General features: G+C 40.2%; 1 protein-coding gene across 6 annotated transcripts; it reads left to right on the top strand.

Moving 5' to 3' along the window:
- Positions 1-177: 177 nt before the first annotated feature.
- LOC114158704 (brain-enriched guanylate kinase-associated protein) lies at positions 178-27,153 on the top strand. Of its 6 annotated transcripts, none has more exons than XM_028040462.1 (7): positions 178-374; positions 10,468-10,672; positions 13,498-13,659; positions 14,342-14,408; positions 17,743-17,850; positions 18,165-18,245; positions 24,903-27,153. In XM_028040462.1, exons 2-7 carry the CDS (start codon positions 10,575-10,577, stop codon positions 26,298-26,300), a joined length of 1,914 nt encoding a protein of 637 aa, XP_027896263.1. In that variant the 5' UTR covers positions 178-374; positions 10,468-10,574; the 3' UTR covers positions 26,301-27,153. The 6 variants fall into 6 exon arrangements, with proteins under 6 accessions (XP_027896263.1, XP_027896266.1, XP_027896265.1 ...); XM_028040461.1 differs by lacking the exon at positions 178-374 and adding an exon at positions 466-817; XM_028040465.1 differs by lacking the exon at positions 10,468-10,672.
- Positions 27,154-27,649: the final 496 nt, after the last annotated feature.

Genomic DNA, 27,649 nt, shown 5'->3' with positions numbered 1-27,649 from the left:
ATATGATTGTTCGCTTCTCACCTCAAGTGTGCGCAGATGTAGACATCCGGGTGCAGTCTGATGAGTTTTTTTGACGAGCAGGAGTGGAGGGGGAAGTGGGGAGAGATCATTTAAGAGAGGGAAAGAACAGCATGGGATTTAAGGGGGAAGCAGGGCTGGGGGCTGGGGGGATCCATAAACAAAAACAGAGGAGGAAACTGAGGGAACGTGTCTGCTGAATATATACGTTTGGTTTGTCTTTTGGGCGAGTGCGTGAGCTGCAGAGGTGCCCTACTTGGCAGCTCTTGGACCAGTTCTGATGGGTCTCCTCCACTAACATGCTGTCATTTCCTTTAGCTGCCTGACGAGGAGATGAACAACATAGACCCGATCAGGTAAGGTTCTTCTCCCTCCATCATGCTCTCTCTCTCTCTCGCTCTCCCTCCCTCTGTTCTGCTCATATCTTTTCAGCGCTCCATCATCACGCCCCCGCGTTTTCCCTGTCTTCTTCCTTAAGCCTCTTCCCTCCCACTCTTTCTTTCTGTCTTTCCACTCCTGCACAGTCTCCCTCTCTCGCGCTCTTTCTCTCTGCCTCCTCTGCCTTTCCCTTCTGGCATTTAGCTGCTGCTGTTGCTGGAGCGGCGTGGCGCGGTGTCGGCGGCAGCTGTGCATGTGTTGGGGTTTTCTCTGAGCTTTAAGGGAGAGCTGGGTAAGCCAGTCCAGAGAGCACATAGAAGTAGAGGGGAGGGGGGAGGGCTTCCTCCATCCCCGGCGAGACTCGGAGCCAGCAGGATTTTTATCTCCCTGTCTCCAGGATGAGGCTGTGCGTGAGCAGAAGGTACCGCTTTGCCTTTCGCATCTTCGATTTGGGTTGCAAAGCTCTTTAGGTTTTCAAATGTCTTTATTTATGCGCTCATTTTCTGTGTTGCGTGGCTGCACTTGATGCATTGTTGATCTAAATGTTGTATGTTTTCTGATAGTTTTTGATAATTAAAAGGGTTTTTTGTTTTTAATAGATTCTCCTGGGAGTTCTCTTGCTGCTATAATGTCTCCAATTGATCAGTCTCAAGGTGTTTTTGATTAGTCTTGCATTAATTAGGGTTGCAAAAATGTCACTTATGTGTGTTTCTGCATGCTTTTGCAAACTCACCTGTAGGAATACGCTGATTAATGACCCTGCATGATAAAAAAGCAAAATATCTAAATGTGTATCTGAATATAAATCTGTTTGAATCTCACTTTTATACTGAGTGACAGCTGATACGACAGTTCAAAAAGACTCTGATGAACTCTTCATGACACTAAGTGTCATTTTTCTGATTAATTTGACATTAAAGGAAAAAAGGACATATTATCCAGGAGCCCTTAATCCTCATTTCTTTTCTCACTCACCTTTCTATTGGAGACAAGTTTTAATTAATACAATTACTAATGAGCCATTATTAATCCGCCACAGATGGAAATAGATCCTGAGCTTTTCCATTCTTGTTCGATTACTGGTGGTGTTATTGCGATTTCAGGCAGATTATAATTTAAAAGCCGTTTAAGCAGCCAATGAGGGGTAATTAATCTTGACGGGAAGGGGAGAAGGGGGGGCGGACTCCCTAATGTGTGGCATCAATTGTCTTCACCTCTGCGTCACAGCTTTAATTGAATTATAGCAGCTCAACAGAGATAAAAGTCCTGCATCTTTCCACCTGTAGCCCAGGAAGAAGGAGAGTTAAGGTTAATGAGGAAGATGGACCTACCTCAGAGTCTGACCCCACCTTTTTATCCCGCCTCGAACCCCCTGAACCTCTCACACGCTCCTCCTCAGATGAACAAATCTCCAAGAAGGCTTCCAGCCCAAATGATGAAACGCTCTGAAATCTTTTCCCAGTGCCTTGCTCTCTGCCTCTTTCATAATTCCTGTCCCTCCCTTGGCCCGGCTCTTGCGTTCGGAGGCCCGTGGCAGAGATAGAGATGTAAATTTTAAATGGCAATGCACTTGAGCCTCGGAGCACAGGATTCTTTCACTGTTTAAACAGATTTAAAGCTTGAAAGACTTTAAAATTCTGACAGGATGAAAAAGGGCATGAAGTAATTTCAAAGAGAGGCGCATTTGGAAAGGCTGTCAGTTGAGAAAAGTGATGCTTTTGACAAAAATCTGACTTTTGACTGATGACATTTCTTTTCTTAAAAAAAGTAACCTCTGGGGTTTTTTTTAATATAAATTTCTAACCCCCCTTTTCTCTTTTAAGCTTTACTTAAATGCTCTTTCAAATAAATCAAATTTTCGTGTTTAGTTTCAAAGCTCAGGCAAAGCATGTCTGTCAACTTAAAAAAAGAGGCACAAACCATTTTTTATACAGGATGTCCTTTTTAGTTTTTTTTAAAGATAAAAATCTAAAAAGTGTGGCCTGAATATGCATTCACCTCCCTGAATCCATACTTTGTAAAAGTACCTTTTGCTAAATCTGTGCCCGGAAGTTTCTTGGGTGTGACTGGTACTCTCCCTGGTGTAGGTGATCAGGCCCTGGGAGTTTTGCAGGTGTACCATTTTTGGAAGTCTCCATCATCAGACTTCAGATGATGAAGTGAGCAGGGCTCCATGAGAAACACAAGGCTTGACAAATTGTTTTGACCTATTTTGACTGTTTTAAACTTTTCAGCAGTCAATGAATGACCTGCCTGGTGTGTTGCTTGGACTTTGTGATGCTGTTTGTTCAGTAAAGTTCTCTCTCAAAACTCTTGTGCATCTAACAGAGCAGCTGGATTTATGCTGAGATTAAATCACACACATCTACTTACAGCCATCCAATGAACCGGTGAGCCCCGGACTCCACCTTACTGTAAAGAAGATGAAAGTCACTCATAAATTTTCTTGCACCTCACAATTTTACGCTGGCATGTGTACACAACAAACCGAGAATAAGGTTTGCATTTGTGCAAAGTGCTGTACAGGTTTTTAGACTATTCCAGTGGATTGTTGACGTAGAGCTCCATGACAGAAACAGTGTAGATCCTTATTTGCAAAGATGCTACAAACAGATAATTGTTCATTATGTCTCTTATTAAGTTTGAGTGATGAGGATTTGCTGTCCAGGTCACCTTCCAGGTGTTCACTCAGCTTGAGATCTGCTGACTGGAAAGGCCACAGCGAGGTGTTCATGTTATTTTCACACTCATTAAGCCTTTCCGTGTATCCCTCCTTTTGTGACATTGCTTTTTATTAAGTTTAAAGTGTTTTCCCTCAAAAACAGTCCGGCGAAGGAGCTTTCACTTTCTTCACCTTCACTTTCCATTTTGCACAACGTCTGAGGAATCGGGTGTAGAAAATGCAAGGAAGTGCCCTTTCACACTTTTGGGCAAACACCAGGAAATTGCTCTTGTCGGATGCATTCCCACTACAGGGAATACTCGGCTCGGCTTCGGTGATGCAGGAGGCTGGCCTGAGTGTGTAGGAGGCATGAGGCGGTTCCAAAAGTCTGCTGCAGTCTCTCTCTCTCTTGTCTTTCCTGGTCATTATTTTTGTCATTATCTGCATGTAAAAGAGTCTTTTCATATTAAAGTTAAACAATGCTGGATCTGACGTAAGTGTTCAGTCTAGCATCACTTCCATTTTACACACTTTAGCTAATGGTGTAAAGTGCTTGTTTTCAGCCCAACTGAGTGAGACATTTGAATCCACAGCCTACAGACAGGATCAATTAAACATCACACACGGTTTGTACGAGAGCTGACAACATGGAGAGCAAATGTTCAAATCGGTCAGACCAAAAGTTCTGACCAAATGTTCAAAGAAGCTGGTTCAGCATACCCGCTGCTTAAATTGTGTCTTTTAAACTAAGGGACAGCTCTGTGACAAAATCTTTGGTGAGCGAAATGCAACACATTCCTCTGACATCTCTAAAAAATGAAAAAAGGACACTTGGGTAAAAGAAAATAAATGTTCTAACTTTTATATAGGAAGCGAAGTCACAATTTGTCTCTAAAGCCAGATTTTTAGGATATTCTATTTCATTTTATCTATGAAAAAACTCAAAAATGAAATCACTGACAGATCAAACTGTTTTCCTCAGGAAATAGCGTGAATAATGTCTGTGATGTTTTGCTTCCATTCAGTGCATGTTTGAATCTCGAAATGACACTTTGCTGGCTAATGTCATAAACTAGAGTAGCTGCAGCAATTTAAACTCCCAAACTATAATGTATTATCGCCACAGGTTGGTAAATAGGCAGTCTTGGGGCCCCTTGACATGCCATATCTTCCTTAATGTCTACATAATAAATTTAGTCAGTGCTAAAGTCACACAAAAGCTGCAGGTCCCACTGGATACTGCTGTCCACCCCCCTAAAGCTCGACCCCTTAAATCTACTAGTAGTTAAAGCGTAGCGTCTTTACGATTCACAGAGCGAGTGCCAAGACTTGAGGGACATTTTGTGTTGAATTGAGCTGTAAATTAGAAAAAGTTATTGCAATTAAAGTGTAACTAAACCCCCGGTGAAAGCAAGACCCTAACCCCAGACAAGTTTTGGAAAACTCCACCAAAGTAGGCAGTGTCAAAAGACACAAAATTGGGGATAAGTGTCACTGTTGCCACTTTAGCAACTTTGCTGGTATATTTAGTGACTTTTCAGACCCCTTTAGAAACAATTTTCCTAAAATGCGCTTAGTGACATATGTAGTGACTTTTTTCTGGAGACTTTTCTAACGCCACGTAAAGTACCAATGGCTCTGCAGTAACTGTCCTGAGGGAGCAGCAAGTTTTGTTAGTCCTGCACCAAACCACCTGCAGTCAGAGCAGAGAGGAGACCCATCTGTTTCCATATTGCAGATGAAGCTGAGTGTGTTTTAAATTTAATTGCGTAATAATTATGAACAGTAATAGTTGCCCAATTATTGTGCGTGTAAAAATGCCAAGCCTCCTTTTGACTTTCTTAAATATTCATGTTTGAGGTCTTTGAACGTTTTGGATTAATTAAGAGCATTGTAGTTGGTGATTAATAAAAACAATCTTCAAAAATAAGACAGTGTAAAACTGAAAACCAAGATTGTTTGGAACTGAATGGAAAAATCCCAAACATGCAACACAATACAGTGAATTAGCCCAGACTTAGGACAACTCATTGATCTGCATCTTGCTATTATTTATTTTTATTGGATATTTTTGGCTTCATTCGCATTACCCTCTGGCTAGATATTGATGAAAATGCTTTTTTGTGAAATTGAGGACTTAACATTTGAAAGTGCCACTGAGGAGAGCCTGGACTGAAGAGAGTGAAACATAGTTGAGCCCTTCGGTTGTTGTGCTCAGTGTTTCTGTCGGATTTATGCTCTTTTTCTGCCCTGTGTGGTCTGAGCACTTCTCCTCTCCCTCCCATTCGGTTTGTGGGTCTCTCCCTCCTGAAGCCCTGACAGCTCCTCTGGGGGTCATTAACTATCATCCCAACCCCATCATCCCTCCTCCCCTTTGTCCTGTTCAGCACCAGAAATAAGATGGCCCAGGTCAGACCTATCCCTCATGGCGATAAAGCTGCCTAAATAGTTTTGCTGCACATGACAGCTGTTTTATCTCATTGTTATAATGTATTTTAAACTGTACATTTTCTTTTATTGTGGCACTTTGGTAAACGTCTATTATTAAATATTTAGATTTCATAAAAAGATAGTTATTAGTGTTTGAAGAGATGGAAAGAGTAGGCTAATTATAATTAGACAACAGTGAAACTCTGAAACTGTTATCCAAGAATCCAAGAATGTTTGAACGGAAAATGTATTTTAAAGCAAGTTAGGAAAATCTAAAGAGATCTCAAAAGAACGCTTCAAAGTCTGCAAAGCTAAAAACTTTCACATTGGTTTGTGTTAAAAACATGGTTCCCCTTGGCGTGCCGTGGTGACGTAGTTGTTAGCACGACCCATGTTTGGAGGCCTTGAGTCCTCGACGCGGCCGTCGCGGGTTCGACTCCTGGACCCGACGATATTTGTCGCATGTCTTCCCCCCTTTTCTTTAGATTTGAATCTAAAGATCAAGAAAATTGTTTGCCTGTGACATTCTAAAATTGGATTTCATGAATTTTATATATATATTGTAAGTGCTACAGAAATGAAACTTGGGAGGACAACTGCTATATTGGGCTTGTGTTCATTTTTGTTTTGTTTTTTTCTTCTTTACATTTACTCATCTCAAAGTTCAAGCTTTTAGTCGGTCTCTTGGGAGTGACAGACAGATCACTAAGTACATTTGTATTGCCTGCACTATAGGGTTATATATAGGTGCACGGGGCCACACACACATAGACACACACACATTCACTGGAAAATAGAGCAGTGCACTGCAGTGTAGCAGATCTGCAGAGGTTGTTTCTTTGTTGTGTCTAATCACCACCTGTCCATTGAGCTCCACTCATACACATTGTGCTGTGTGGTTGGAGCTGGGCAGCATACTGCATATGTACTTCTTTCTGAACGGACGCATTTATGTTTGGGTCTTTTCTATTTTTAATGAGCTGAACCCTTTTGAAAGCTGCTTGTGCCTCTCCATCCCATCTCCTTGTTTTGGTGGCTGGAAAGATGGCAAACTGCGTTCATATTTTCGTGACTTGCAACCAAATCAAATTGCACAAGGTTTTGTTAGTCCAAATGTTTTCCACTGACTACAGTAGAATGCATGTGTTTTGATTTAATTAAAAATAGCAACGCAGAAAGTTTCAGAAGCTTTGATTCCAATGTAATCCGTGTTTTAATATTTTGACATTGAATTTTGAGATTCTGAGATGGTGGAGGAACAGATCGCAATGGCTCACAAGGACAGCTCTCTGTTGGCTTCATTGGCACCATCACATGATTTTTTTTTGTTGTTTTTTTTATCTTCAAGCTAAAGCAGATTTTTGTGCAACAACATGTGCTTGTGTGTGTTTTTGATGGATGTTTGTGCATAATAGCTTGAGGCTTCTCCTGCCTCCACAGCTTGTGAGCCTAATAAATCAAAACCATATTCAGATTAGCAGTTTTGAGCAAAGTAACCTGTAGTGCTTGTTCTCACATATATATATTTTTAATTAGTTTTTAACTTGTGAAAATGTTGATGCGCATTAAACTTTTTCACATTTTGTCCTAAATCCTAAACCCTAAATCCATAAAATCTGAAGTATTTTAATGTGATTTTATTTGACAGACCAGCAGGGCGTTGCGCATTTGGAAGAAACCCCAAAATGGCTAAATGCCTCCCTCATTTATCCCCCAAATCTCCTACCGGAGAAGGACAGTGTGTAATTTAATTTCAGTATAAATGGAGCTGTTTTGTGAAGGCCTCAATAATCTGTAGAGAATAGAAGAGAACAAATTGTCTCATGAGGTCCACGGGAAATGGTCGGAAGGTCAGGGATCAAATTTATAAAACAATATCCCGAGTTTTAAGATCTACCCAGAGTCCTACAGAGCTCTTTTCAACCCATCGTCTGGAAATGGATAGAGTTTGGCTCGACAACAAAGCTGCCAAGACATTGCTGACTATCTAAGCTGACACACAAGAGCATCAGTCAGAGAAGCAACCTAGAGGCTCATGGAGACTCTGGAAGAACTTCAGACATCTGCGGATCAGATGGAAGAATCTTTTCTGACTACTTCAATTATTTATTGTGGAAAGAGGGCAATAAGAAAGTAGCTTTTAAAGTCTTCAAAAGCCATGTAGGAGATGATACAAAATGTGTGCTGATTAAATGAGACCAAAACTGAACTTTTTGACCTTCATTCACAATGCTAGGTTTGGTTGAAAATTGTTTAGACCAAATATATTCAATGGTACTGATATTTTCCATCCAAACTTACAAAGTTTGACCTATTTTGCATAGAAAATGGTTGAAAGTTTAATTGACAATACGTCTACACCTCAACAGACTTGCTGCTGTAATCACAGGTGATTGTGGCCGGCTGAATCAGATCAAATCAATCACATTTGGAGGTTTAAACATGACAAAAGTGGAAAAGTTCAGGAACTGTGAATATTTTTGCAAGTCACCTAATATTTAGCTTGTAGTTAGAAAAGGATCACGCTTTAAACTCATCGTAAAATTCCTCCTGAGGTGTCGTGATTGAACATTGCTGCTCTCGGTGCCATCAGTGGCACATCAAATCTCTTCAGCAGGTCATTACACCCCGCTGTTGCTAATGGTGTTGGTAGCTGCCGTATAACTACTTAGGTGCCTGCTCCTGAGTTAAACAATCCCGGGAAAGGGAAATGACAAATACATAAACCCACACGCACTCGCTCTAATTTGAGAGTTTCTTCTATGAGGTGGTTGAGTCATACCATGCATGGCTTTGGTACCTTGTAAATCTGAAGGCATGCAGGGAGGAAAGAGCATCTTTTTCCACCTCTAGCCCCTGCTGCTGGATGACTCAGCCAATTGGGTTCTCCCTCTCTAGAACTGAAGTTTGACTGCTTTTTAAATTTTTTTTTAAAAAAGGGCTTTTCCTAAGAGGCAATCTATCTGCAAGGCTGATGCGATCAGGAAGCCCGGAACAGATTGAGATCCGAGGAAGGAGGGAAAGATGTACAGTTTAAGTGATGAGTACACACCCACTCCCTTGATTTTACTTTCTAATTTGCCAGCGCTCGCTTCCTCCCTACTGTCTTTGACTAAACTGTAAATACTCCAGCTTTCATTCCCCCCCAGAAGCTTCCTGCTTTCCCTCCTGCCTCATTCCATAACTTTATGTCCTCTTCCTCCTCCGCTCTCACCTCCCTCTTCCTCCTCTTCAGTGCTCTGAGTTCCTCTCAAATGTCAGCATGGCACGAGTGGGTGGCAACAAGCCCCTTCTAAGGTTTTTGCTGCAGTGAGGGATCAGCTAAAATGAAAGAGAAGAAAAGCGAGTGAAAGAGGGCTGCGTTGGGATTTGTTAGAGGACACCTGGCCTGGTCAGAGACATGTCACGAACAGATGCCTTTTCTGGATGCTGTGGCAGATACTGTTGGTTTTTAAGGAACATGGCTGCACATGCGTGCAACACAAACATTATCTGCACCTACACATCTGCATCTACAAATGTATGCTTGGAGGTAAAAAGGAATGCATTTTTACATTTCTTAGGCATCTCACACCTGCCAAATCTCTCTTCCACACATAATGAGAGCCACTGTGCTATGACTCAGAAGGGAGCAGCTGGATTGAAGGCTCCAGCAGCAGCAGTGGTGAGCTGTCACCATCTGGAAATGTGCATGACTCTACTCAGCCTGCACCATAAATCACCTCTCAACATCGAATCAACATGTATTCATACGTCACCTGGTTTCCCAAAAGCAAAAAGCCCTGAAACAAGATGCGTTTGTGAACTGTAACCTGGTACAGTCACGTCCCACACAGTCTGTCATTGTTTCCCCGTTGAGTGGTCAGTCCAGTGCTCAGATCAGAGGAGCTTTGATCAGGCTTTGACAGCTGCCTCGTCTAATAACCTATTCCATTTGTCTGTGCGATAAAGAGGTGCACCTGTGCTGTGGCCGCAGATGGCCGAAAGGGCCAGAGGAAATATTGATAAAGGGAGTTCACATCCTTTGGCCTTGTCAAGGTCTGCAGTCTCTCACACTGTATTCTTTCGGTTTGATGTACAGGGCCTTGCAAAAATACTCATTGCCTTTGAACTGTCCCCTCTTTAAGGCAGAAGTAGGTTATATTCTGTCATCTGAAAAAAATAGTGGCGCACCATTTGAAGCCGTCCAAGACATGGCCATCCACTTGAAATTACAGGCTGGACAAAGAGAGTGTTAATCAGACAGACCAAGAAGCCCAAGGTGAAGCTGCAGATATTAACAGAAAATATCTGCAGCTAGTAATAAAAGTAATAAACAAGTAATAAAATATTTCTTGTTTGTGTTATAAAATGGCACTATTTGACTGGAAAACACAAAATGGCGCCCTTTTACTGCAGCCAGTAAGTTGTTTGAGAGAAAATAATACATGTATTTTTGACACAATTTGCCCTTTAAATTGACCTTTTGGTGGTTGAGGGTGTAAAACAAAAAAAACACCAAAAGGTCAATTTAAAGTCCACATATGTGGACCATGCCCAGTGCTGAATGAGGTGGAGGACTTGTGAATACTTTGTTAAAATTCCCACTAATATTGCTCAAACTAAAGGGGTGAAATAAAAAAAATAATTCAAAACAATATGAATTTAAGGACTTTCACACTTTCATCAAAAGAGCCAACAATTATGTTGGTACTCACCAAAACTTCAATTTCTTTGTGCTAGTTTTTTTTAATGTATTTTTTTTCCACGGTAAATGTCAAATATTCATTGGCAAAATTACAATGTCATTGTTTCAAGTAAAATTTTGTAAACTTTTTTCCACTAATTTGCCCATTTTTTTCTGATTTGAAGACTATGAAGATGACTATGGCTGCTAAATGTTGGCAGCGTCAAGGCAACAGTTTGTCTTTTCAAATCAGATCCCAGCTTATTGGTGGTTACTAACAGCTGGCAACCTGTCTGTTTGCTTTTGTTGGCAGGATCAAGACAGGTATAACAAACAGTAATTCTGCTGGCCACACTTAGCTGAGATCTCTTGGATAACTCACATGCATGCCAACTTCCTGTGGCCAGGCCCTATAAACACATGAGAGGGAAGGAACAGAGACAAACCATGAAAAAGATATACATTGGCAAAACTGCCTTAAAAGTCCCCCGAAATGGTGGCAAACACCCAAAAAAGAGGTAAGAGTAAATCTGCGCCACCATCTCTCCATCCGTACTTGTTTTTATGTGTTTGTCCGCTCATCCGCCCACGAGGTGTCTCCTCTGGTCGTTCAGTGGTGTTAAAGCAGCCTCATCCCGCCTTTCAGGCCCAGGAGTCATGCTGCCTCGTCATCTCATCTCACCAGAATGAAAACACTCATTATGTGTGACTCAGAGGAGGTCACTAATGGAGGGACTTTTCTTTCTTTTTTTTTTCGTCTCTGGAGCTACTTCACGTAAAGTCACCCTGTACCTAACACCAAACACCTGTATTCCCCAGCTAAAGCCCACCGATCAGATCCAAGCAGGAGGTGAGGTGGTGGGCTCCGCTGGCTAATGCAGCTCTTAAATGTCATCCAGTCTACTGAGACTCTCTCTGAATCATTCAGCATGCAGGTCGTTTTTCACTCTCTGCCAAAGCTGCAAAGGCTGCAGCTTTCAGTGAAACACACACTATTATTAACATTTATGTTTTCACTCGTTCTACAGCAGATATCTGATTTCTAGCAATTCATTTATGTAGAACTGATAAGACATGGAAACTCTAGAGACTTAGATTTGTTCAGAAGTTGAATTACTATTAAATTTCTTGGGTTATTTCCTGAATTTGCAAACTACTGGGTCAAAGCAAGATTACACAAAATGTTTACATTTGACTTTTTTATCTACTACTGTGACTTTTTAAATTTTATGTGACTATTTTGTCAATGCAGCAAATACAACATGATGGTCAAGGCATAAAAATTAGATAATTAAAAAATAACTTTCATCCATACACTGAGTTAAAAATAGGTACATTATTTTTAAATTTAGTGTAAACAGTAGGGCAGATGTTAGATTGGTGTGAATTATAAATGAATGGATCTGGCAAAAAAAAAATGCTAACAAATACACATTATGTCTTTGTAACTGCTTAACTCAACCCTTCCCACTGTAAAGACAATATTTAAAGCGATAGTTCAGGATTTTTGCAGTGAAGTGAGGTTCTGTTAAAAGCCTCTAAGCAGTTCACTAGATAATTGGGGATTAAGCAGTTCTTATCCTATCTGCACCAGATACATGAGGATTAAATGATCCCAGGCACTGAAGCTAATAAGAAGCCCAACAGGAGCTATTAATTTGAGTCATAGTTTTAGGCCTTAAAAAACTTAATATGCAGGATTTCCTGTAATGTCTCTCATACACGTCGGAGGGGTGCCTTTTAGTGTATTGACTGTAGAGTTTGGGTGCTATTTTACTTTGTGCTTGCAAACCCCCAAGAGAATGCTGCTCCTAAAGCAGGATTTTTGTTCTTTTAGAGAAATTAAAAAATAAACCTATTTAGTTGTTTTCCCTAAACTGCATTTAATAATTCATGTACATCTTAGATGTGGATCGCAAGGGACTTAAAAAGATCTCAAGTGGTCTTATATTTGATATACTGAAATCTTTGGTGGAAAAGGCCAAAATAATTATATTTTATGGATTCTAGACTTTGTGTTACTTTTAAAACTTTTCGTAGCAACTTAGTAGGGTGATTTAATTATGTTCCACACAGGGAGATCGTTAGTGACACACAGTTTTCTACATCTATTTCCAGCTTTAATAATCACTGTTTTGTTTTTGAGACGGAAGCTGTTTTTAATATAATTAAAGTTAAGCTCTACTTCAAAATTTTTCAATTATTTCTGTATTATCCCATTAAAATCCACCACTTTACTCACAATCCTGGCCAATAAGTAACTGTATGGTAATTATCACATAAAAACAAGATCTGTATAACATTGGTGCTTAATAAATAATTAGATTTTTCTGCAATCCAATCCTGCAACATATACTGTGAGTGTAGAAATTGGCTAGCAAAGCCTTAGATTGAAACAGGATGAAAACGCAGTTATAGAAAAACTGATTTTTTCAAATAAAGCAAATGAAGTTTTTCATCAAATCTAGATTTACCCTGCCTACTTTTCATCCAACTGATTGCAGAAACATTATGCTGCTTGCTAATGAGCTGGAAACGGGGTGAAGTCTCCCCTGACCTGAAAATAATAAATGAACAAACCTGTCTCAGCTTTGTTTTCGTTTTTCCTTTTCTTGCAACAGTCTAGCTCATCGCCCACTCTTTGCATCTACGATCTTGTTAAAAGAGAGAAATGGAGGGAAACGGAGAAAGTGAAAAGAGCAAAGTGACCACATCTTCATTCATTTCCAGCTATGTTATCTGGCTGCAGATAGAGTCATTACCTTTCTTCCTCCATCTGTCCGTCAATACTAAGGTCCATTAAGCCGAGCGGTGAGCACTCAGATCCATCACGGCAACGGACATTTCCTCTTTTGCTGCTCACACTTGCCCTTTTATTAGATTGAAACTCAGGTAATGCATATGCTCCAAAAATAGCCATCATTGTGCTGTCTTGCTAAATTACATGTTGAGGATATTACTGTTTTGTAAATCTCTGCCATCGGGGGTCTATTCAAATAATCTATTAGAACTCATTGACTCATTTCTCATTACACATTACGCCTCTGTTATTTCCATGTGACCATTCTCACCAGTGATTGCTCCTCTGTGATGTGCTAGGTTACCCTCTGTCGTCTAATGAATTACAAAACACCGCATCCATACGTACTGACTGAATTTTGGGATCGTGTTTTCCCATCCTCATAATGTCCCAATCAATGCTGCATGGCTGTTAAAAGAAAACGTGGACCATTATACATCAATTTGGCAGAGCAAAGACCCCTTGTTGCAAGCTTGTTTCCTTCACCATGTGCTCTAAACTCATTTGTTCTGTTTGTGTGTGTGTGTGCATGTGTGTGTGTAGCTCTTTGCTGGAGCAGAAGGAGGACTTGCGGAAGAGACTTTCCTACACAACACACAAGCTGGAGCTGCTGCAGAGCGAGTTCGACTCCACCAGGCAGTACCTGGAGACGGAGCTGCGCCGAGCACAGGAGGAGCTGGACAAGTTCACAGACAAGCTTCGCAGGTGGAATCACCCGTCATGAATCGCCACATGCTTCATACTAATCATACTTTGGGTACTGGAGAGGAAAAGAATGACACTTCGGCAGATATTATTGCTTAAATGTTCTTGTCAGTGTTCGAAGAGCTCCAGATGTCTGTATTGACTGAATTTGGATTATGTAAAGGAAAAAAGTTATGCTTCAACTCGAGCAGGAATCACATTTTGGCACGCATGTGACATGACAGCAAAAACTAAATGAATGCAAATAATCAATGCTTAGTTCCTCTTTGCTTCTTTTAAAGAAAAAAAGAAATAACTATCACAGACAGGGACAAGAAAATAAACAATCCAATGTTACCACTCACTTTATTTATTAACAGTTGTCTCAGTATACGTTTTCTCTGCTAAATAAATTGTGATACTGCTGTTTTACACATCTTTACCAGGGTTGCAAATAAATCTGTCCACATCTTTAAATCTAGGAACCTTTTTTAGTGATAAACATTCGTCTTTTAGCATTTCTACACAAAGTTCAGTGAACTGTTGCAAGTAGGACGAGTAAAAATGGCTTGCCTGGAGATAAGCCTTTTTGTAAAGCTCTCTGGCTTCTATACAGTAGATTCAGCATGCATGTGCACAAGCTATTAACTACCAGCAGAGCAATGTTTTCATTATTTTTTTTAAATTTTATTTTGTTGTTTAGAATACAAAGCAGCTACTCGGCACTGCAGAGGATCAACCAAGATCTGGAGGAAAAGATCCACAAAGATGTAAGTGTCTGAAGTCGCGCGTGTATGTGTTGGTTTGAGGCTTTTATGCAAATTCTCGTACTTGTCAAAGAGGAAGGAGTTGGAGAGAAGCAAGTCACACGGCGTGGAGAACACTTTGAGGCACAGATTGAAAATGAATCCCCCTGCTGTTTGTGCCACTGACATTAATTATGGTTTATTACAATTGGCTGTCCTCCTTCCACTGGCAGAGGGATAGCAAACCCATTGTTCCTCAGAGGAGAGAACCTCACTTCATTTGTCAGATGCTGTTTTTGCCCATGGAAAGATAGAATTAACTAGTCTGCCCCAGAAGACTGTAACCATCAGGTGCCTGAGCTGGTGAATAGACAGTTGAAAATGCTCATCGAATTGGTTTGTTATGCCACAAAATAATAGTCATTACAGTTGACAATGTGAGAACTCCAGGTACACACACGCGCACACACACGCGCAGAGACATGCAGTCGAAGGTTACCCTAAAATTGTCATTTCGAAAACAAAGGCAATCTGCTTTTCTTCAGGGTTTTGTTCGTTTTTTTTACCAACAGACATTTTCTCATGTGCTACTCCAGATTCATCCCACGTACATACACTCCTTCAGGGTTAGAGAGAGGTGCTGAGTAAGTCTCTCTGCAATCGTAAAACTTGTTTACTCTAGAGGTGCCACAAACCCATCTGACCCCTGGGCCCCTCACGACTACAGAGAATGTAATTACAAGACAGATAAGCATGAGAGTCAAGCCTCTTTTCCTCTTAGTTTCCCAAACAAGTGAAAATGGCAAAACTGAACCCAATGAAAAAACTTGAGTTCACAAATGCTTTCTATTCAAATAAATTTGCCCAAGATGCATACAAAGCAGCACATAATTATGAAGTGTAAAAAGCACATGCTGTATGTGGTTTTTGACATTTTTTAGTCAACAACCCATACCTTTTTCCATTCAGCCGACCTTAGTGAATGCTACAGCCACTTTTCATTTCATTGCAGATTACGACTGCAGGGCTTTTAGGGGGTGTTTCCTTATTTGGTTGCTCAAGTTCAGTAGAATAGGATGGAGAGTCAATTTTCAAGTCTTGCCACATCTTTAGTTGTAGATAGGGCTGGGATTTGACTACACTAACCCAGGGTTCTTCAATCTCTGGTCCTAGAGCCAGAAGTGGCCCTTTAGGCCCTCCACAGGGACTTCTCATAACTTTAGCAGAAAGTGAAAAAGAAGAGACTTGTGTTCCTACATAAAAGGAAAGGGAATAAAGAATAATCCTTGCAACTTTTCTGGGATTTTTTCCACTCATTTGTGCATAAAGTTGCCACCACAGGAAGGTACTGATGCTATATAGAATAATTTGAGTACAACCTTTGTTTGGGGGGCAGGGAGGTCTTTTAGCTGTGAAATACATATTCTGTTCCCCTTCATTTTACATTGATATGGATGCTGTGGGAGAAAAAAGAAAGTGAAGATGCAGTTGCATAAAATAACAGACGAACAGCAACATGTGTTTTCAGTACAAGTGAATGAAAGTCGGAGAAAGACGGGTATAAAATTAGTTTCTCAAAATATCCTGATTATCTTAACTAGTATAAAATTTAATTGGCTAACATGCTAACATTTGACATCAGTAAATGGCTTGTGAGCCTGTGTCTCAGTTAATTAAACTTCCTTTAAAATAATCATTTTATTTAATTGCTACATGGAATGTTTATTTTTACATAAAGGTTTCCATGGTTATTCTGTATTTAGCTCCACCAATCTCTACAGGATCGTGAAGATGAGTTTTTCCACATGTAGCATTTCAGATATAGTTTAGTTATTTTTGTCTTAGTCTTAGTATTGGGAACAATAAAAAATACTCATGAAGACAAACAATTTGCACATAGCAGGATAAGAGGGAAAAAAGCACCAAGAGCCTCTGCAAACCCCCCCATCTGAAAGATTTGAAATTAAAAAATATGAGTGTATCAGTAAAAATTGCCCAGAAAGTTGATTTCTGATCTAACTTATTCAGAAAACCTTTCATCATATGTTTACACTGACCTCATGCCTTGTTCAACCTGGTGTTGGTACTTCTGACTTTCTCTGTGGAGTGCACAACTAGTCAGCAAATTATCCCACCTGAGCTGTGGATCTCTGCAGCTCTGCCAGAGTCACTTTATCTCGGAGCTGTCTGCTTGGTCTTTATGGCACTGTTTGTTTACTGATGTTCTCATATAAACCCCTGCGCTCTTTTCAGAACACTTATATTGCAGTGAGCCTAACTTACATCTAGGAAGTTTCTTTTTCTCAATGAAAATTAATTACTTGCACCAAATTTTGTTCAGAGATAACACAGTAAAGTAGACTGAATATAAATTCACGCCACATTTTCATTTGTGAAACATTTAAGCCATGTATTATCTTAGTTTCTCTTCAGAATCATGCTCAACTTTGTGTTGATCTGACAGATTAAATCCCAGTAAAGTACGTACATTGAATTGTGTGGTTCAATAGTGACTTAAATGTGAAGCATTTTAAGGGGCTTGAACACTTTTGCGAGGCATCTGTATTAGTGGCAAGGACAAGAGGCATCGGGGGAGCTTCTTTCAGTTAATGACCTGAGAGGGTTACGAAATGCAAGATTTAAAAGATAATTTCCTCGGAGAGAAGAAAGTTCACTGACATGCTGGTCCATGAATAACCTGCAGCCTAATGGCCAAAAGTGCTCAGCTGAAACATTCCTTGCTGCCATTTTAGTTGCAAAGTGCCTTCCTTCTTTTTTTTTTAAATCCACTCCGTTTTTTTTGTTGTTGTTGTTTTTATTTTAGAGCACTTGTAGATTATTTTATATAGATAAATGAGTCATCATTCAACATTGCAGCATGCAAACCTATTTTGAAAAGCTCTTCTAATCTGTGTTAGCCCCTGAAATGTTTTGTTTTTTTTCCCCTGGATGAAAGGCTGCTGGAATTAGGCATTGTGATTATTTCTTGTTTGACCCTGAAAGAACCTGTTCTTCCTGGCTGCCTGTCCTAATAATGGGTGTTTTAAAAAGTGTTACCCTGTCAGCATATTTGTGGCTCGCTTGCTGCAGCTCTTTTGCCCGAGGCGCATTCATGTAGTCACATATGTCCTCATTACAAGACAAAATCCATTCTTTCTGTCCCTGTTGCTGCATTAAAGGCATTATCAAGTAGAAAAAAACAACAACCTCTAACTTCAGTTTTTTTTTTCTCTAAATGTACAATATAGTACAAAATAATGCAATCGTGGCCCATTAGGAAGCTATTCATCCTAACTGATTTTGATGTTATGACATTTAAAAGATTGTTACATATAACTTATGAATCTGTCTTGTCAAGTCGCAGCACCACGAAGATGAGAAACGAGCTCTGAGCAGAGAAATCATCGTCCTCAACAACCACCTGATGGAGGCCAAGCTCACCATAGAGAAGCTGCAAGAGGACAATGTAAGTTTAACATTTTAGTTGGATCTCATTTACCTTACCTTTATGGCATAGAAAATGGGATTTTTCATAATCATTTAACCAAACACAAGTGAATTAGAAGAAAAGTGCAAAATATCCTCAAATCATCAAACCTTACTTCTGATTTCCGGAGGTATTTAACATTCTGTGCAAGATATAAATCGCTACAAATCTCACACAGCTGTGCTTAAATACAGTTTCTTACTATAAATGTATATAAAAAGCATAAAAAAGTAAAACATGATACAAATTCATTTTTGTTCTCTTTTGGTTTTGTCCATGTGCTGCCTCCGCAGGAGCTGTACAGAAAAGACTGTAACTTGGCTGTTCAGCTGCTGCAGTGCAACAAGTCTCTGTACAGAGCCCAGCTCTCCGAGGTGAGACCTCCACCCACTCTCACCAGCTTCAATCCTGAAGCTTTCCTTGAACCACCTGTCCTTTACCCTCTCCCAAAACCTATTTTTAACAGCTCCCACTGTTTTTCACACAGTTTAAAACCATTGTCCCTTTTTATGCACACGAAAGAAAAGAAAAAAAAAGAAAAAGCTTTTGGTGCTCACATTTGACATCAAGCGGATGAGTGGATATAGAAGGAGAAAAAAAAAACATATTTCCATTTAAGGTGCATTGAATGAGTGAGTGAGTGGTTTTAAGAGTACTGCCGGGCTGAAATTTAGGCAAAAAAGAAATTGCTGTCTTGACTGTAATGAGAAGGTCGTTTTGCCCTGAGAAAGCCAGGAAAGATAAGAGAGTTGGCAGAAGGACACGAACAGGAAGTTGCTGCAGCAGCGACTGAGGCGCTGTAGGAGAATTAAAGCTGAAGGTTATTTGCCTGAATAACCTTCACCTCTGAGCGATGAAAGAAGCCAGGTTTAAAAATATTAAACAGCTCCAAGGCATGGAAAAAGTACTGACATTAGCTCATACTCTCCTAGATTTGTTTAGCTGTGAGAAACATTGTTCAACATTGTGGATCACCTGAAACACCAAAAAATTAGACTATGGCTATGCAGTTGTGCACTTGTAAGAGATAAACATACAGTATGTAATTAAAAAAAATAATTACCTGCAAGCTCATTAAGTTATTATTGCTGTTCGAAAACTCACAAAATGCAGGCTCTTAAATTGAAAGCAAGTAATGTTTTGACTAAAAAGGGAAAAGTGTAACAATGCAGTGTTTTCAATCACAGTGGCAGCTGCAGTAAACGCTCTATTACTAAACATTAAATAGATTTCCTATGTGCTTTATGGCTCCATCATCACTTAATTGTTGCTGATTCTCTCCTGATTTGATTGAATATAATCACTCCTTGTAGTTGGGGGGACAATTTAGACAAAATGCAATCAATTTAACAAACTATAAAGAGGATTTATAACATACTTTCTGGAGGATTCACAATATAAAATTTTCAACGCAACCATAAAGGTCCAAAAAGATAGGAATATTTCTTTGCAGCAGTTTTTTTTAAAAGTTTAGAGAAATTAAATGTTAAAGGCTAGAACATTTATTTACTTGTTAACACCTACCGGCATCTGTGCTGGTAATACTTTGCACAACCCTCTTTTATCAATAGGACACCAATTAATCCTCTCAAACTAACTAACAAAGTTACAGGGATTAATTTTGTAAGATCTAGCAATTGACTTTGAAATAAAGTTGATTTTGTGCCTGGTAAAACATTTGTGTCTGGAATATTATCTTGTTGAAGGACCAAGTTGTAGTGCATTTTTTTTTTTGTTTTCTATTTAAAATCTCCCGGCGTTTCAAGTAATTCATAATGTCATGCGCTTTTTTAGTAAAGAACAGGCCCACAGCATCATAGAACTTTCACCATGCTTAACAGTATGCATGAGGATCCTTTTGTTACACACTCATAATTCAAATCACACCAGACTCATTAGGAGTGTTTCTTTGCCAAAATACATATTCCTACAGTCATTTTCTCAGAACACTTTACTGCAGGATACAAGAGTCTTTTTGCCATCGCTAAGTTTTAAAAAAGGACCGATGTGGGGAGGGAGCTGATGTCAGTTTCCAACTGTTATGTCCCTGAATCGCCAGGTGCGGTGTAGTTACAACCTGGTTTTAGACCTGTGTCAGGACATACCAGCTGCAGAGGTCAAAGGAGTAAAATCATAATGTATGGCTTGTGTGACCAGACAGCTGCAGGTTTTTAAATCATGAAAATGACTTTGAAACCATTGCCAACATGAAGCATTAAAAGATTACATAGATTATTAATTTTTAATCCATTTTTTCCACCAGAATTGCACCTCTAACGTTGTCTGCCACTATTGTTTTAATAATAATGACATAGGGAATTTCGATTTTATGTGTAGACTTCAGTGTTCAGTTCAGTGCTGCACCACACCTCCTGTCATCACTGCCGGCTCCACTTCTAAAAACTCACAGCTGGGCACTTTTATGCATTCTCTCCAGTTTCATGCATGGCCAGAAGGAGATAGCTTTTGCAGGTTGACGACAAAAATGTTTTGTAAAACAGACTTTAGTCTAATATGACGAAAGCACACTACTTCTGCATTTACAGTCCAACTTGAGTTTAGCAACTGCCCGTTTAAAATTGTGATAATAGGACAGAGAAGACTTTTTGCTGGAATGCCTTCTAAACATGCTGCTGTCTTATCTTGGTAGCATGCAATGGTTGTGGTAGCAACTTTAATCTCTCTTTTTTTTTTTTTGCACTCGTGTGATCTTGAATTCCAGCAATCAATATAAAAAAGTACATTAGATAAAGCAATTAATGTACTTGTGTACAAAATTCTAAATAAGGAAAAAAATAACATCCATTTCTGGTTCAAAAGAACCAGATAGCAAAAACATAATGCCTCTTAGCATCACATCTGAAACTAAAATGACAATCTTTGCCACAGTCATCAGTGAGATTTGGAGATTTATTGTCCTCCTTTAACATTGTTTCATTTGGTGTAGAGTCAAGATAATCTAGTGTCATCATCCAGTCTATTGGCCAGCAGTTAAGAGATATGGGTCCCTGTCTCAAGTTAAAGTTCATCCAAGAAAACAGAAACCCAAATTGAAAACTCCCAGCGGTTCTAAACTTTAAAGAAGTAAATCAATCAAGAAATGCTATATTTCCATTTGTTTTTCCATTGTTCAGGATACCAATTGTTTTGGTTTTGCTGATTTTATTGGTGGCATCCATCTGTTATTGGAGGAAGATGAATTTGTTACAAAACTTTATTATTTTTTTCCAGAAGTGACAATAAGTATAACACTGCTATTTGTCTACTTTTGTTGCTGGAGATTATTCATTAAAGAAATCTGAATTATGCTTCAAAAATTAAGCCCATAGGACTTTAAATGCCCTCCCTACTGTGTGATGTGCGTTTGAGCTATATATAAAACAAGATATGCAAGATATGCAAGGTTTGTTAGGTGCTCATCAGCAGGGGAACTACTTCGAGGCGCATTGTCAGGCAATGTGAAGGATAGATGAGGCAAAAACTACAGTGTGCTGCAAAATGCGGCTGGGGAGCGCACTGCAGCCTCATCATACAATCCTGCTGTTGCTTGTGAAAAGAGTGCATGTGAGTATTGATGAGCGCTTTAAACACTCAACCAGCTTGGCTCGCCTTTCTGCTGCATCAGCCGTGGGCCTCGTGCCTTTCCCTATATGTCACAGGGAAAGCTGGCGCATGTCCACAAGGTTAAAGCATGCAGTGATGTGACTGCATAAAAATATCAATGCAAAATCCATTCTGGTTGCGCAAGACTCATAAAATACCAACTGTACATTTTGAGTAAACCACGCAGTGAAGCATGAGCTCTGGCAAAGGTTTCTCATAAAGTGAGAAACAGTTGAGCTACAGTAGCTCTCAGCCAAACAGTAAGGGGATCAGAGGTTGTGTGTGTTTTCTCTGGACGTCCGCCGGTCTGCTGGTCCTGTGGGTGGAAGCTAATTGAAAGAATATTGATGAATGTTGGAGCTGCATTTTTGAGAAGTGCCGTGGCTCTTCAGCGCCCGCAGAACTGCTTTTGCTGTTTGTTTGGCTGCAAAAACAAGTACAGAGAGGGTGTGAAAGGCTCGCTACATAATAAGCTTTAAGGCATCTTGTTTAAAAAAAAAAACACTAGCAGAGAAAAAAAAGTGTGGACAGTAATTAATCTGCATTTTGCTTGGTTGCAATCAAACTGTTATGATGAACTGTCCTCATGTTTTGCTAAATTGCCTATATTGTTTTTCTTTTCTAAATAGAAAGTTATAATTAGCTTTTGTCTTTTAGCCATTTAGGAACAACTGACTAGATTGCTGGCGATGACAGAGTGCAGTTAACTTATTACTTGTTGCTATGGTGAGCTACAGACAGATGATGGAAGCTTTCATTCTAAGAAATACTCAAATTAGAACAATGGCTTTCTTTTCTGAGAAACGTCACTCTATTTGTCTTTCGTGGACAATAGACAAACTGACACACTTTCTGCATAAACAGAGACATCTAATCCTGGATTAAGACAGAATGGACAGTGCCATACCTTACAGCCATCATAAAAATGTCCTGGTATCTTCTGGGCAGACGGCAGTTATAGTATTTGTTTAGGATTATTGTGTTGTTGCAACTCTGTTACACTGTAAAACCACAAAATCTTACTATGTATTTCTGCCTATTTTCTAGAGCAAATATTTTTACTATGATTGAAATAAGACAAAACTAGCTTAAAAGTAACTTTTCAGAAAGAAGCTTGTTTTAAATCAGTAACTTCTTAATATTGATTTTAAAAGGCCAGCTGCACTAGCAGATTATTTCACTTACAACAAGATATTGTTTCCATGTTAAAAGAGAAATGTTCTGCCAGTGGAACTAGTACTTTTTCATCAATATCAAGGACTTGCTGACTTAAATATGCTCCTCTGTCTTGCTGAAAAGTTACCTGTAAGTCAGTTTTGACTTATATTAAATGTACCAATTTATTTGTACCAGAAATTAGACAAACAATACTTTGTAAGATTATGTGTTTTTTCAGTGTATGTCCATGTTTTCACTGATTTGAGATGAAGTTGAGAAACCTGCAGGCGGTCACCCTGATTCATCTCTTTCAGGAGAAAGAGCCCCACAGAATGACGTTACCACCACTAAGCTTGACAGTTAGAAGAGTGATCATTGGCACCCCAGGATATACTCTTTGTAATTGTGGACAAAAAATTTGATAATTTATTCTTTCACAAAACACTTCAATTTGAGGTATGGAGTTTTTGTGCTTTTAGAGAGGAACAAGACAGCTACTTCACACCTTTGAGCCACCAAGCAAGGTAGTCATGGCCCCTCTATTGACAGACCTTTATAACAGATAGAAGGTGTGATGAAGTGATTACAGAGGGTCGATGCAATCAGCAAGACAAGCATATTTACAGCTAAAACACACAGAGTGAGGAGGAACTGTGCTTCATACACATTATTGGACAGACTGTACTGAAGTGCGATGAGATGAAGAAGAGCTAGACAATAGAACAAAACCGGGAAGGCATCACACACCATGGATGTGCTAAAGCCTTTAGAATAGGAGCTCTATCAACCCTTCTGAGTTCCACTTCATAACCCCTTTGGTTGCATAATGTTTCCTTCATTTTTGAAAACATACAGCTAAGGCCAAAGTAATCGCACCCCTTGCAGATTTAGGAATAAAAACTGGTTTTGCTCAGCCAAAATGTTGGTTTCTGATAGTAAATGAGACGAACATCTCTCAAAAGCATAATTGATCTGTTTCATTTTGCATTTTAATAACAGCTGAAAATGAAAATAGAAAAGTTGTTCATGTACTTCACAGTAAGAAATCGAAAAACCTTTTTGTTCCAAATGATACTTTCTACATCTTAGTGGCTACAACAGTTGTGAGATTGAGATTGCAAAGACAAGCCAGGATTTAGTGGGGTTGTATGTATAATTTTGAACCTGTGTGTATAATTAGGATCCCTTTTTAGATGAGTAAAGCACAATTTAGATGATGAATTCAAATTTATACACCCAATTCCCATATTCAAGAATCATGACATTTGTGTGTGGTGCAGCCATTCCACACCGGAAAATAAACAATTCAAATAAATTATGACAAACCTCAAATTGATCTGACAATATTGCCAGATTTATGATGACTGGATGTAAATCTCTGACCATAGCTCTAAAAGGACATGAGTTGGCAGTTTTTAGGACAAACCTGGTTAGAGAGGTCTATTTAAATTATCTTGACATCTGTGAGAGAAATGTTGGGGAATATTTGGTCGGCAGGCCAATCCAAAAGGTCTGGCTCTTGTTCCAATACACCAATTGTTGATTCGTCAGTGACAAAGGACATCATGCTGCCAAAGATAGAAAATTCAATGCCAAATTCTCTCACACTTCTTCTAACACTTCTTCTATTTGAATAAGATCTATGAAAGATACTAACTTCACTAGGGGATGCACGGATGGCTAAGCCTTTTAAAAATTTGCTTTTAGGCTGCTGCCACTTTGATAAAAGATGTGCTTTATACAACGGGGATGTTTTAAAGATCTGAAACCTCCATGGAAGGAAATTCATTACAGAAGGAAAAATGTAAATATTGATTTTGTTTGGACCAAAAGGTGTTCTGTCGATATTTATGGAGAGCTCTTTCAGGAGGTGCTCTATAGGGGAAAGCACTTTCAAGTGCCAGAGGGGGTGAAAAAACTGTTAGAAATATGATTTATTAGCAAATTGAAATGAGCTCACCTTGGAAAACTACACACACCGGAATGATGCAGAACATTACCGATTCGACAATGTGATCCCGAAAGCCTGATAGCAATAACTCCATGCTTATTACTCAGTGTCACCTCCAGTAAACCTGAAGGAGTTGTTAATATGCTCAGCATGATAGACTTTTTAATTATAACAATTCTAGTGGGTGTATGGAGACTAAATATTATATGTGTTCCAAGTTTTCTGGCTTCATAATTGAGAACCATCTCAATACATGAGTGCTGAACACATCTATCCTATATATTAATCTGAGTGTCTCTTTTTCTTTGAATTTTTGCAGCTTCCTGCTGACTGTCAGGAGCGCCTGACCATGCATCTGGAAGAATCTCCTCTCTGCCACGACTACCCTGACTCTACTTCCCTCATTGCCAACGTGCTTGAAAAGCCAGATGAGGCCTGCAGCAGCCAGGCGTCCCGCTCGCCCAGCCCCCAAACCCAGAACCATACGTTCATTCTCGAGAGACTCGGGCCAGGAGAGCGCCTGGGGCTCAGAGCGGCCTACAAATCCGACCTGTACAGCAGTGACACGGCTCTGTACTGCCCCGAAGACCGTCACCGCGAGAGGAGGCCCAGCATGGACGTGCACGGCCACAGGACGTTCCTGTATGGCCCACAGAACTCCACCGACAGCACACCGGAGGAGGGTTCTGTGGGACTGCAAGCCGGGTTCTCCCAGGAGCATTTTCCCAAGTTCCCTGCAGCGCTGGCTGGAGGCTCCAGCTCTTACTCCAGCTTCAGTGGAGGTGGCTCGGAGGATAAAGGCAATGACCCACCCAGTAGTGCAGCTTCCTCACCACGTCATCAATCCCTCTACATGGAATGGAGAGATGCAGGGGACTATGAGAGAAAGAGTGACTCATCCTGGGAGAGGGACAGTCCAAGGAGCTTTGGGAACGCTCATCCTTTCCAACAGACTGAGCTGAGCCACCATCAGAACGGCAGCTCGCCGGTCTACAGCCGCACCATGTCCTCGTGTTTCAGTGAGCCGTACGAGCCTCTGCCTCCATCTTCCTCCCCAAGTGTCGCTTACGGAGACAGTCGCCGAGGCAGCACTTTAGCCCCCGAGGAGGAAGAACTGATTGGTAGATGGAGACAGCTTAGTGTTGAAGACTTAAGCGCCCACTCATACCGCAGTCCAGGAAGAGCCTCGCCTTACAGCTTCTCAGAGCAGCACTTTTCCATCCGCCCCGCCAAAATCCGCCTTGGTCCACTCTACAGCAGCTTCCAGGAGGGCGCTGACTACTACCATCATGGTGCAGATGCCATGGATCCGGTGTGGGTCGCAGCCAGCCCCGAATGCAGCCCCGGACTGCGGCAAGCACACAGCCAAGCCCATCTGTACCGAAGTGAGGACAGCCAGGGGTCAGAGCACAGCCTCTACCACTCAGGGAGCTCCAAAGACAGGGAGGGCAACGTTGCAGCTGGAGGCCAGAGCACAGAGTACGTTGACCCCAGTCCCAATAGCTCCACCGAGTCCCTCAACCAGAGGTCCCTGGAGATGGCCGCAGAGCTGCAGCACTATCAGGTTGAGATGCACAGCATGCCCGCGCAGGCAAGCCAGCAGCCGCCACCGACTCCACCGCCTCCTCCTCCTTACAACCAAAAATTTGGCTCTTTGGGGCTTTCAAGGAAGGACAGTCTTACAAAGGCCCAGCTTTACGGAACCCTTCTGAACTGAAGGACTTTCAAATGAGGTTGAAACCTTTGATTCGACTAAACACACAAGGCCTTGGTGCACTCGAGTTATGTTGCTGCTACCATTTAGCTGAAAATGGTTCGAAAAGCAGCCAGGTACCAAATGGTTCACGCAGATGAAACTAGTGGAGATTATTTAGGAGAGATGATTACGCGATAGAGGATTGCAAATATTTTTGGGGAAGTTAGCCACAACTAAGGTGGAAACAGGCAGAGAGGAGTTCATGACATTTTAAAATGTATATGAATGTGTATGTATTTACGTTTCAAATGTCTAAAAAAGCATAATAACTAAGAATTGAGTGATATATTTTATAAGTAGTTGTTAGCAACAAATTTATTTGAAAAGTGCAGTTCTTATTTATAATCCTGCAAGTTGTAAATAAATTTAAAAACTGCTAGTGCCATGTCTGAAAGCTCAGATTTGAATCGGAATAAGCTGCGCACAGATTCGTTTCAGTCGTTATTTTTAATCAGCTGAAAGAATCTCGGCCTTTTGAGGATTTAATGAAGAAATCGATTACGAATTAATTCCTTAAATGACAAACGAACATTTCTCTTACTTTAATTGATTTTTAGCAGTATTGATGGGTGTGATTTCTTGTTATTGATGGAACGTTTTGAGATGTAAACATCTGTCTTAGCGGTTAGTATTTATTTACTAGATTTATTTGCACTTTTGTTGTCTCTTTGAGAGGTTCTCCTGCCCCAGTTCTACCTCAGATTTGGATGCCCACACCCACCTAAGCCTCTGTAAGTTTGTTTTTTAGACAATGATGCATGGTCATATACTTTGTTGTTTTGTTCTCTTAATAAAGCACAAATTATAACTTCAAGAGTGGGTGCCTGAAAAAGACATCAACTTCACTCCATTTTCACAGGGATTGTAACAACAGTTCAATTTCTATTTGTTTTCTGATCAGGGTGAAGCCAGTGAGTCTTTTTATCGTTCAGACTCAGATTCCTGCAGCAGTGTGGCGCGTCCATGCTGAGTCACCATGAAGCTCAGCTTTATCATTGTAGTAAATTTAAAAACAGGGTTGCAGGGATGGATTTTTGCCAAGATCAGCAAACTGAACACAAAGAGGAAAGTTATTTTTGTGTTATTCACAGACAGATCCCAGTAATTTATATTCCTGTCAGGTGTATACAGCGCCTTGCAAATGTATTAATATCCCTTGAACTTGATTTTTTTTCTTTTCTTTTTTTTTGAGGAATTAAATTTAAGTGTGGTGCTGTCATGCTGCCAACACCATCATGAGTTTATCAAAGTATAAAAGACTTTCCATTTGCAAAAAAAGAAAACGTATCACCTTCCTCCTGCTTAAATTA

The sequence above is a fragment of the Xiphophorus couchianus genome, chromosome 15 (genome assembly GCF_001444195.1).
Source record: "Xiphophorus couchianus chromosome 15, X_couchianus-1.0, whole genome shotgun sequence".
In the NCBI taxonomy this organism is placed as follows: domain Eukaryota; kingdom Metazoa; phylum Chordata; class Actinopteri; order Cyprinodontiformes; family Poeciliidae; genus Xiphophorus; species Xiphophorus couchianus.
This window is presented reverse-complemented; position numbering and strand designations above follow the sequence as displayed.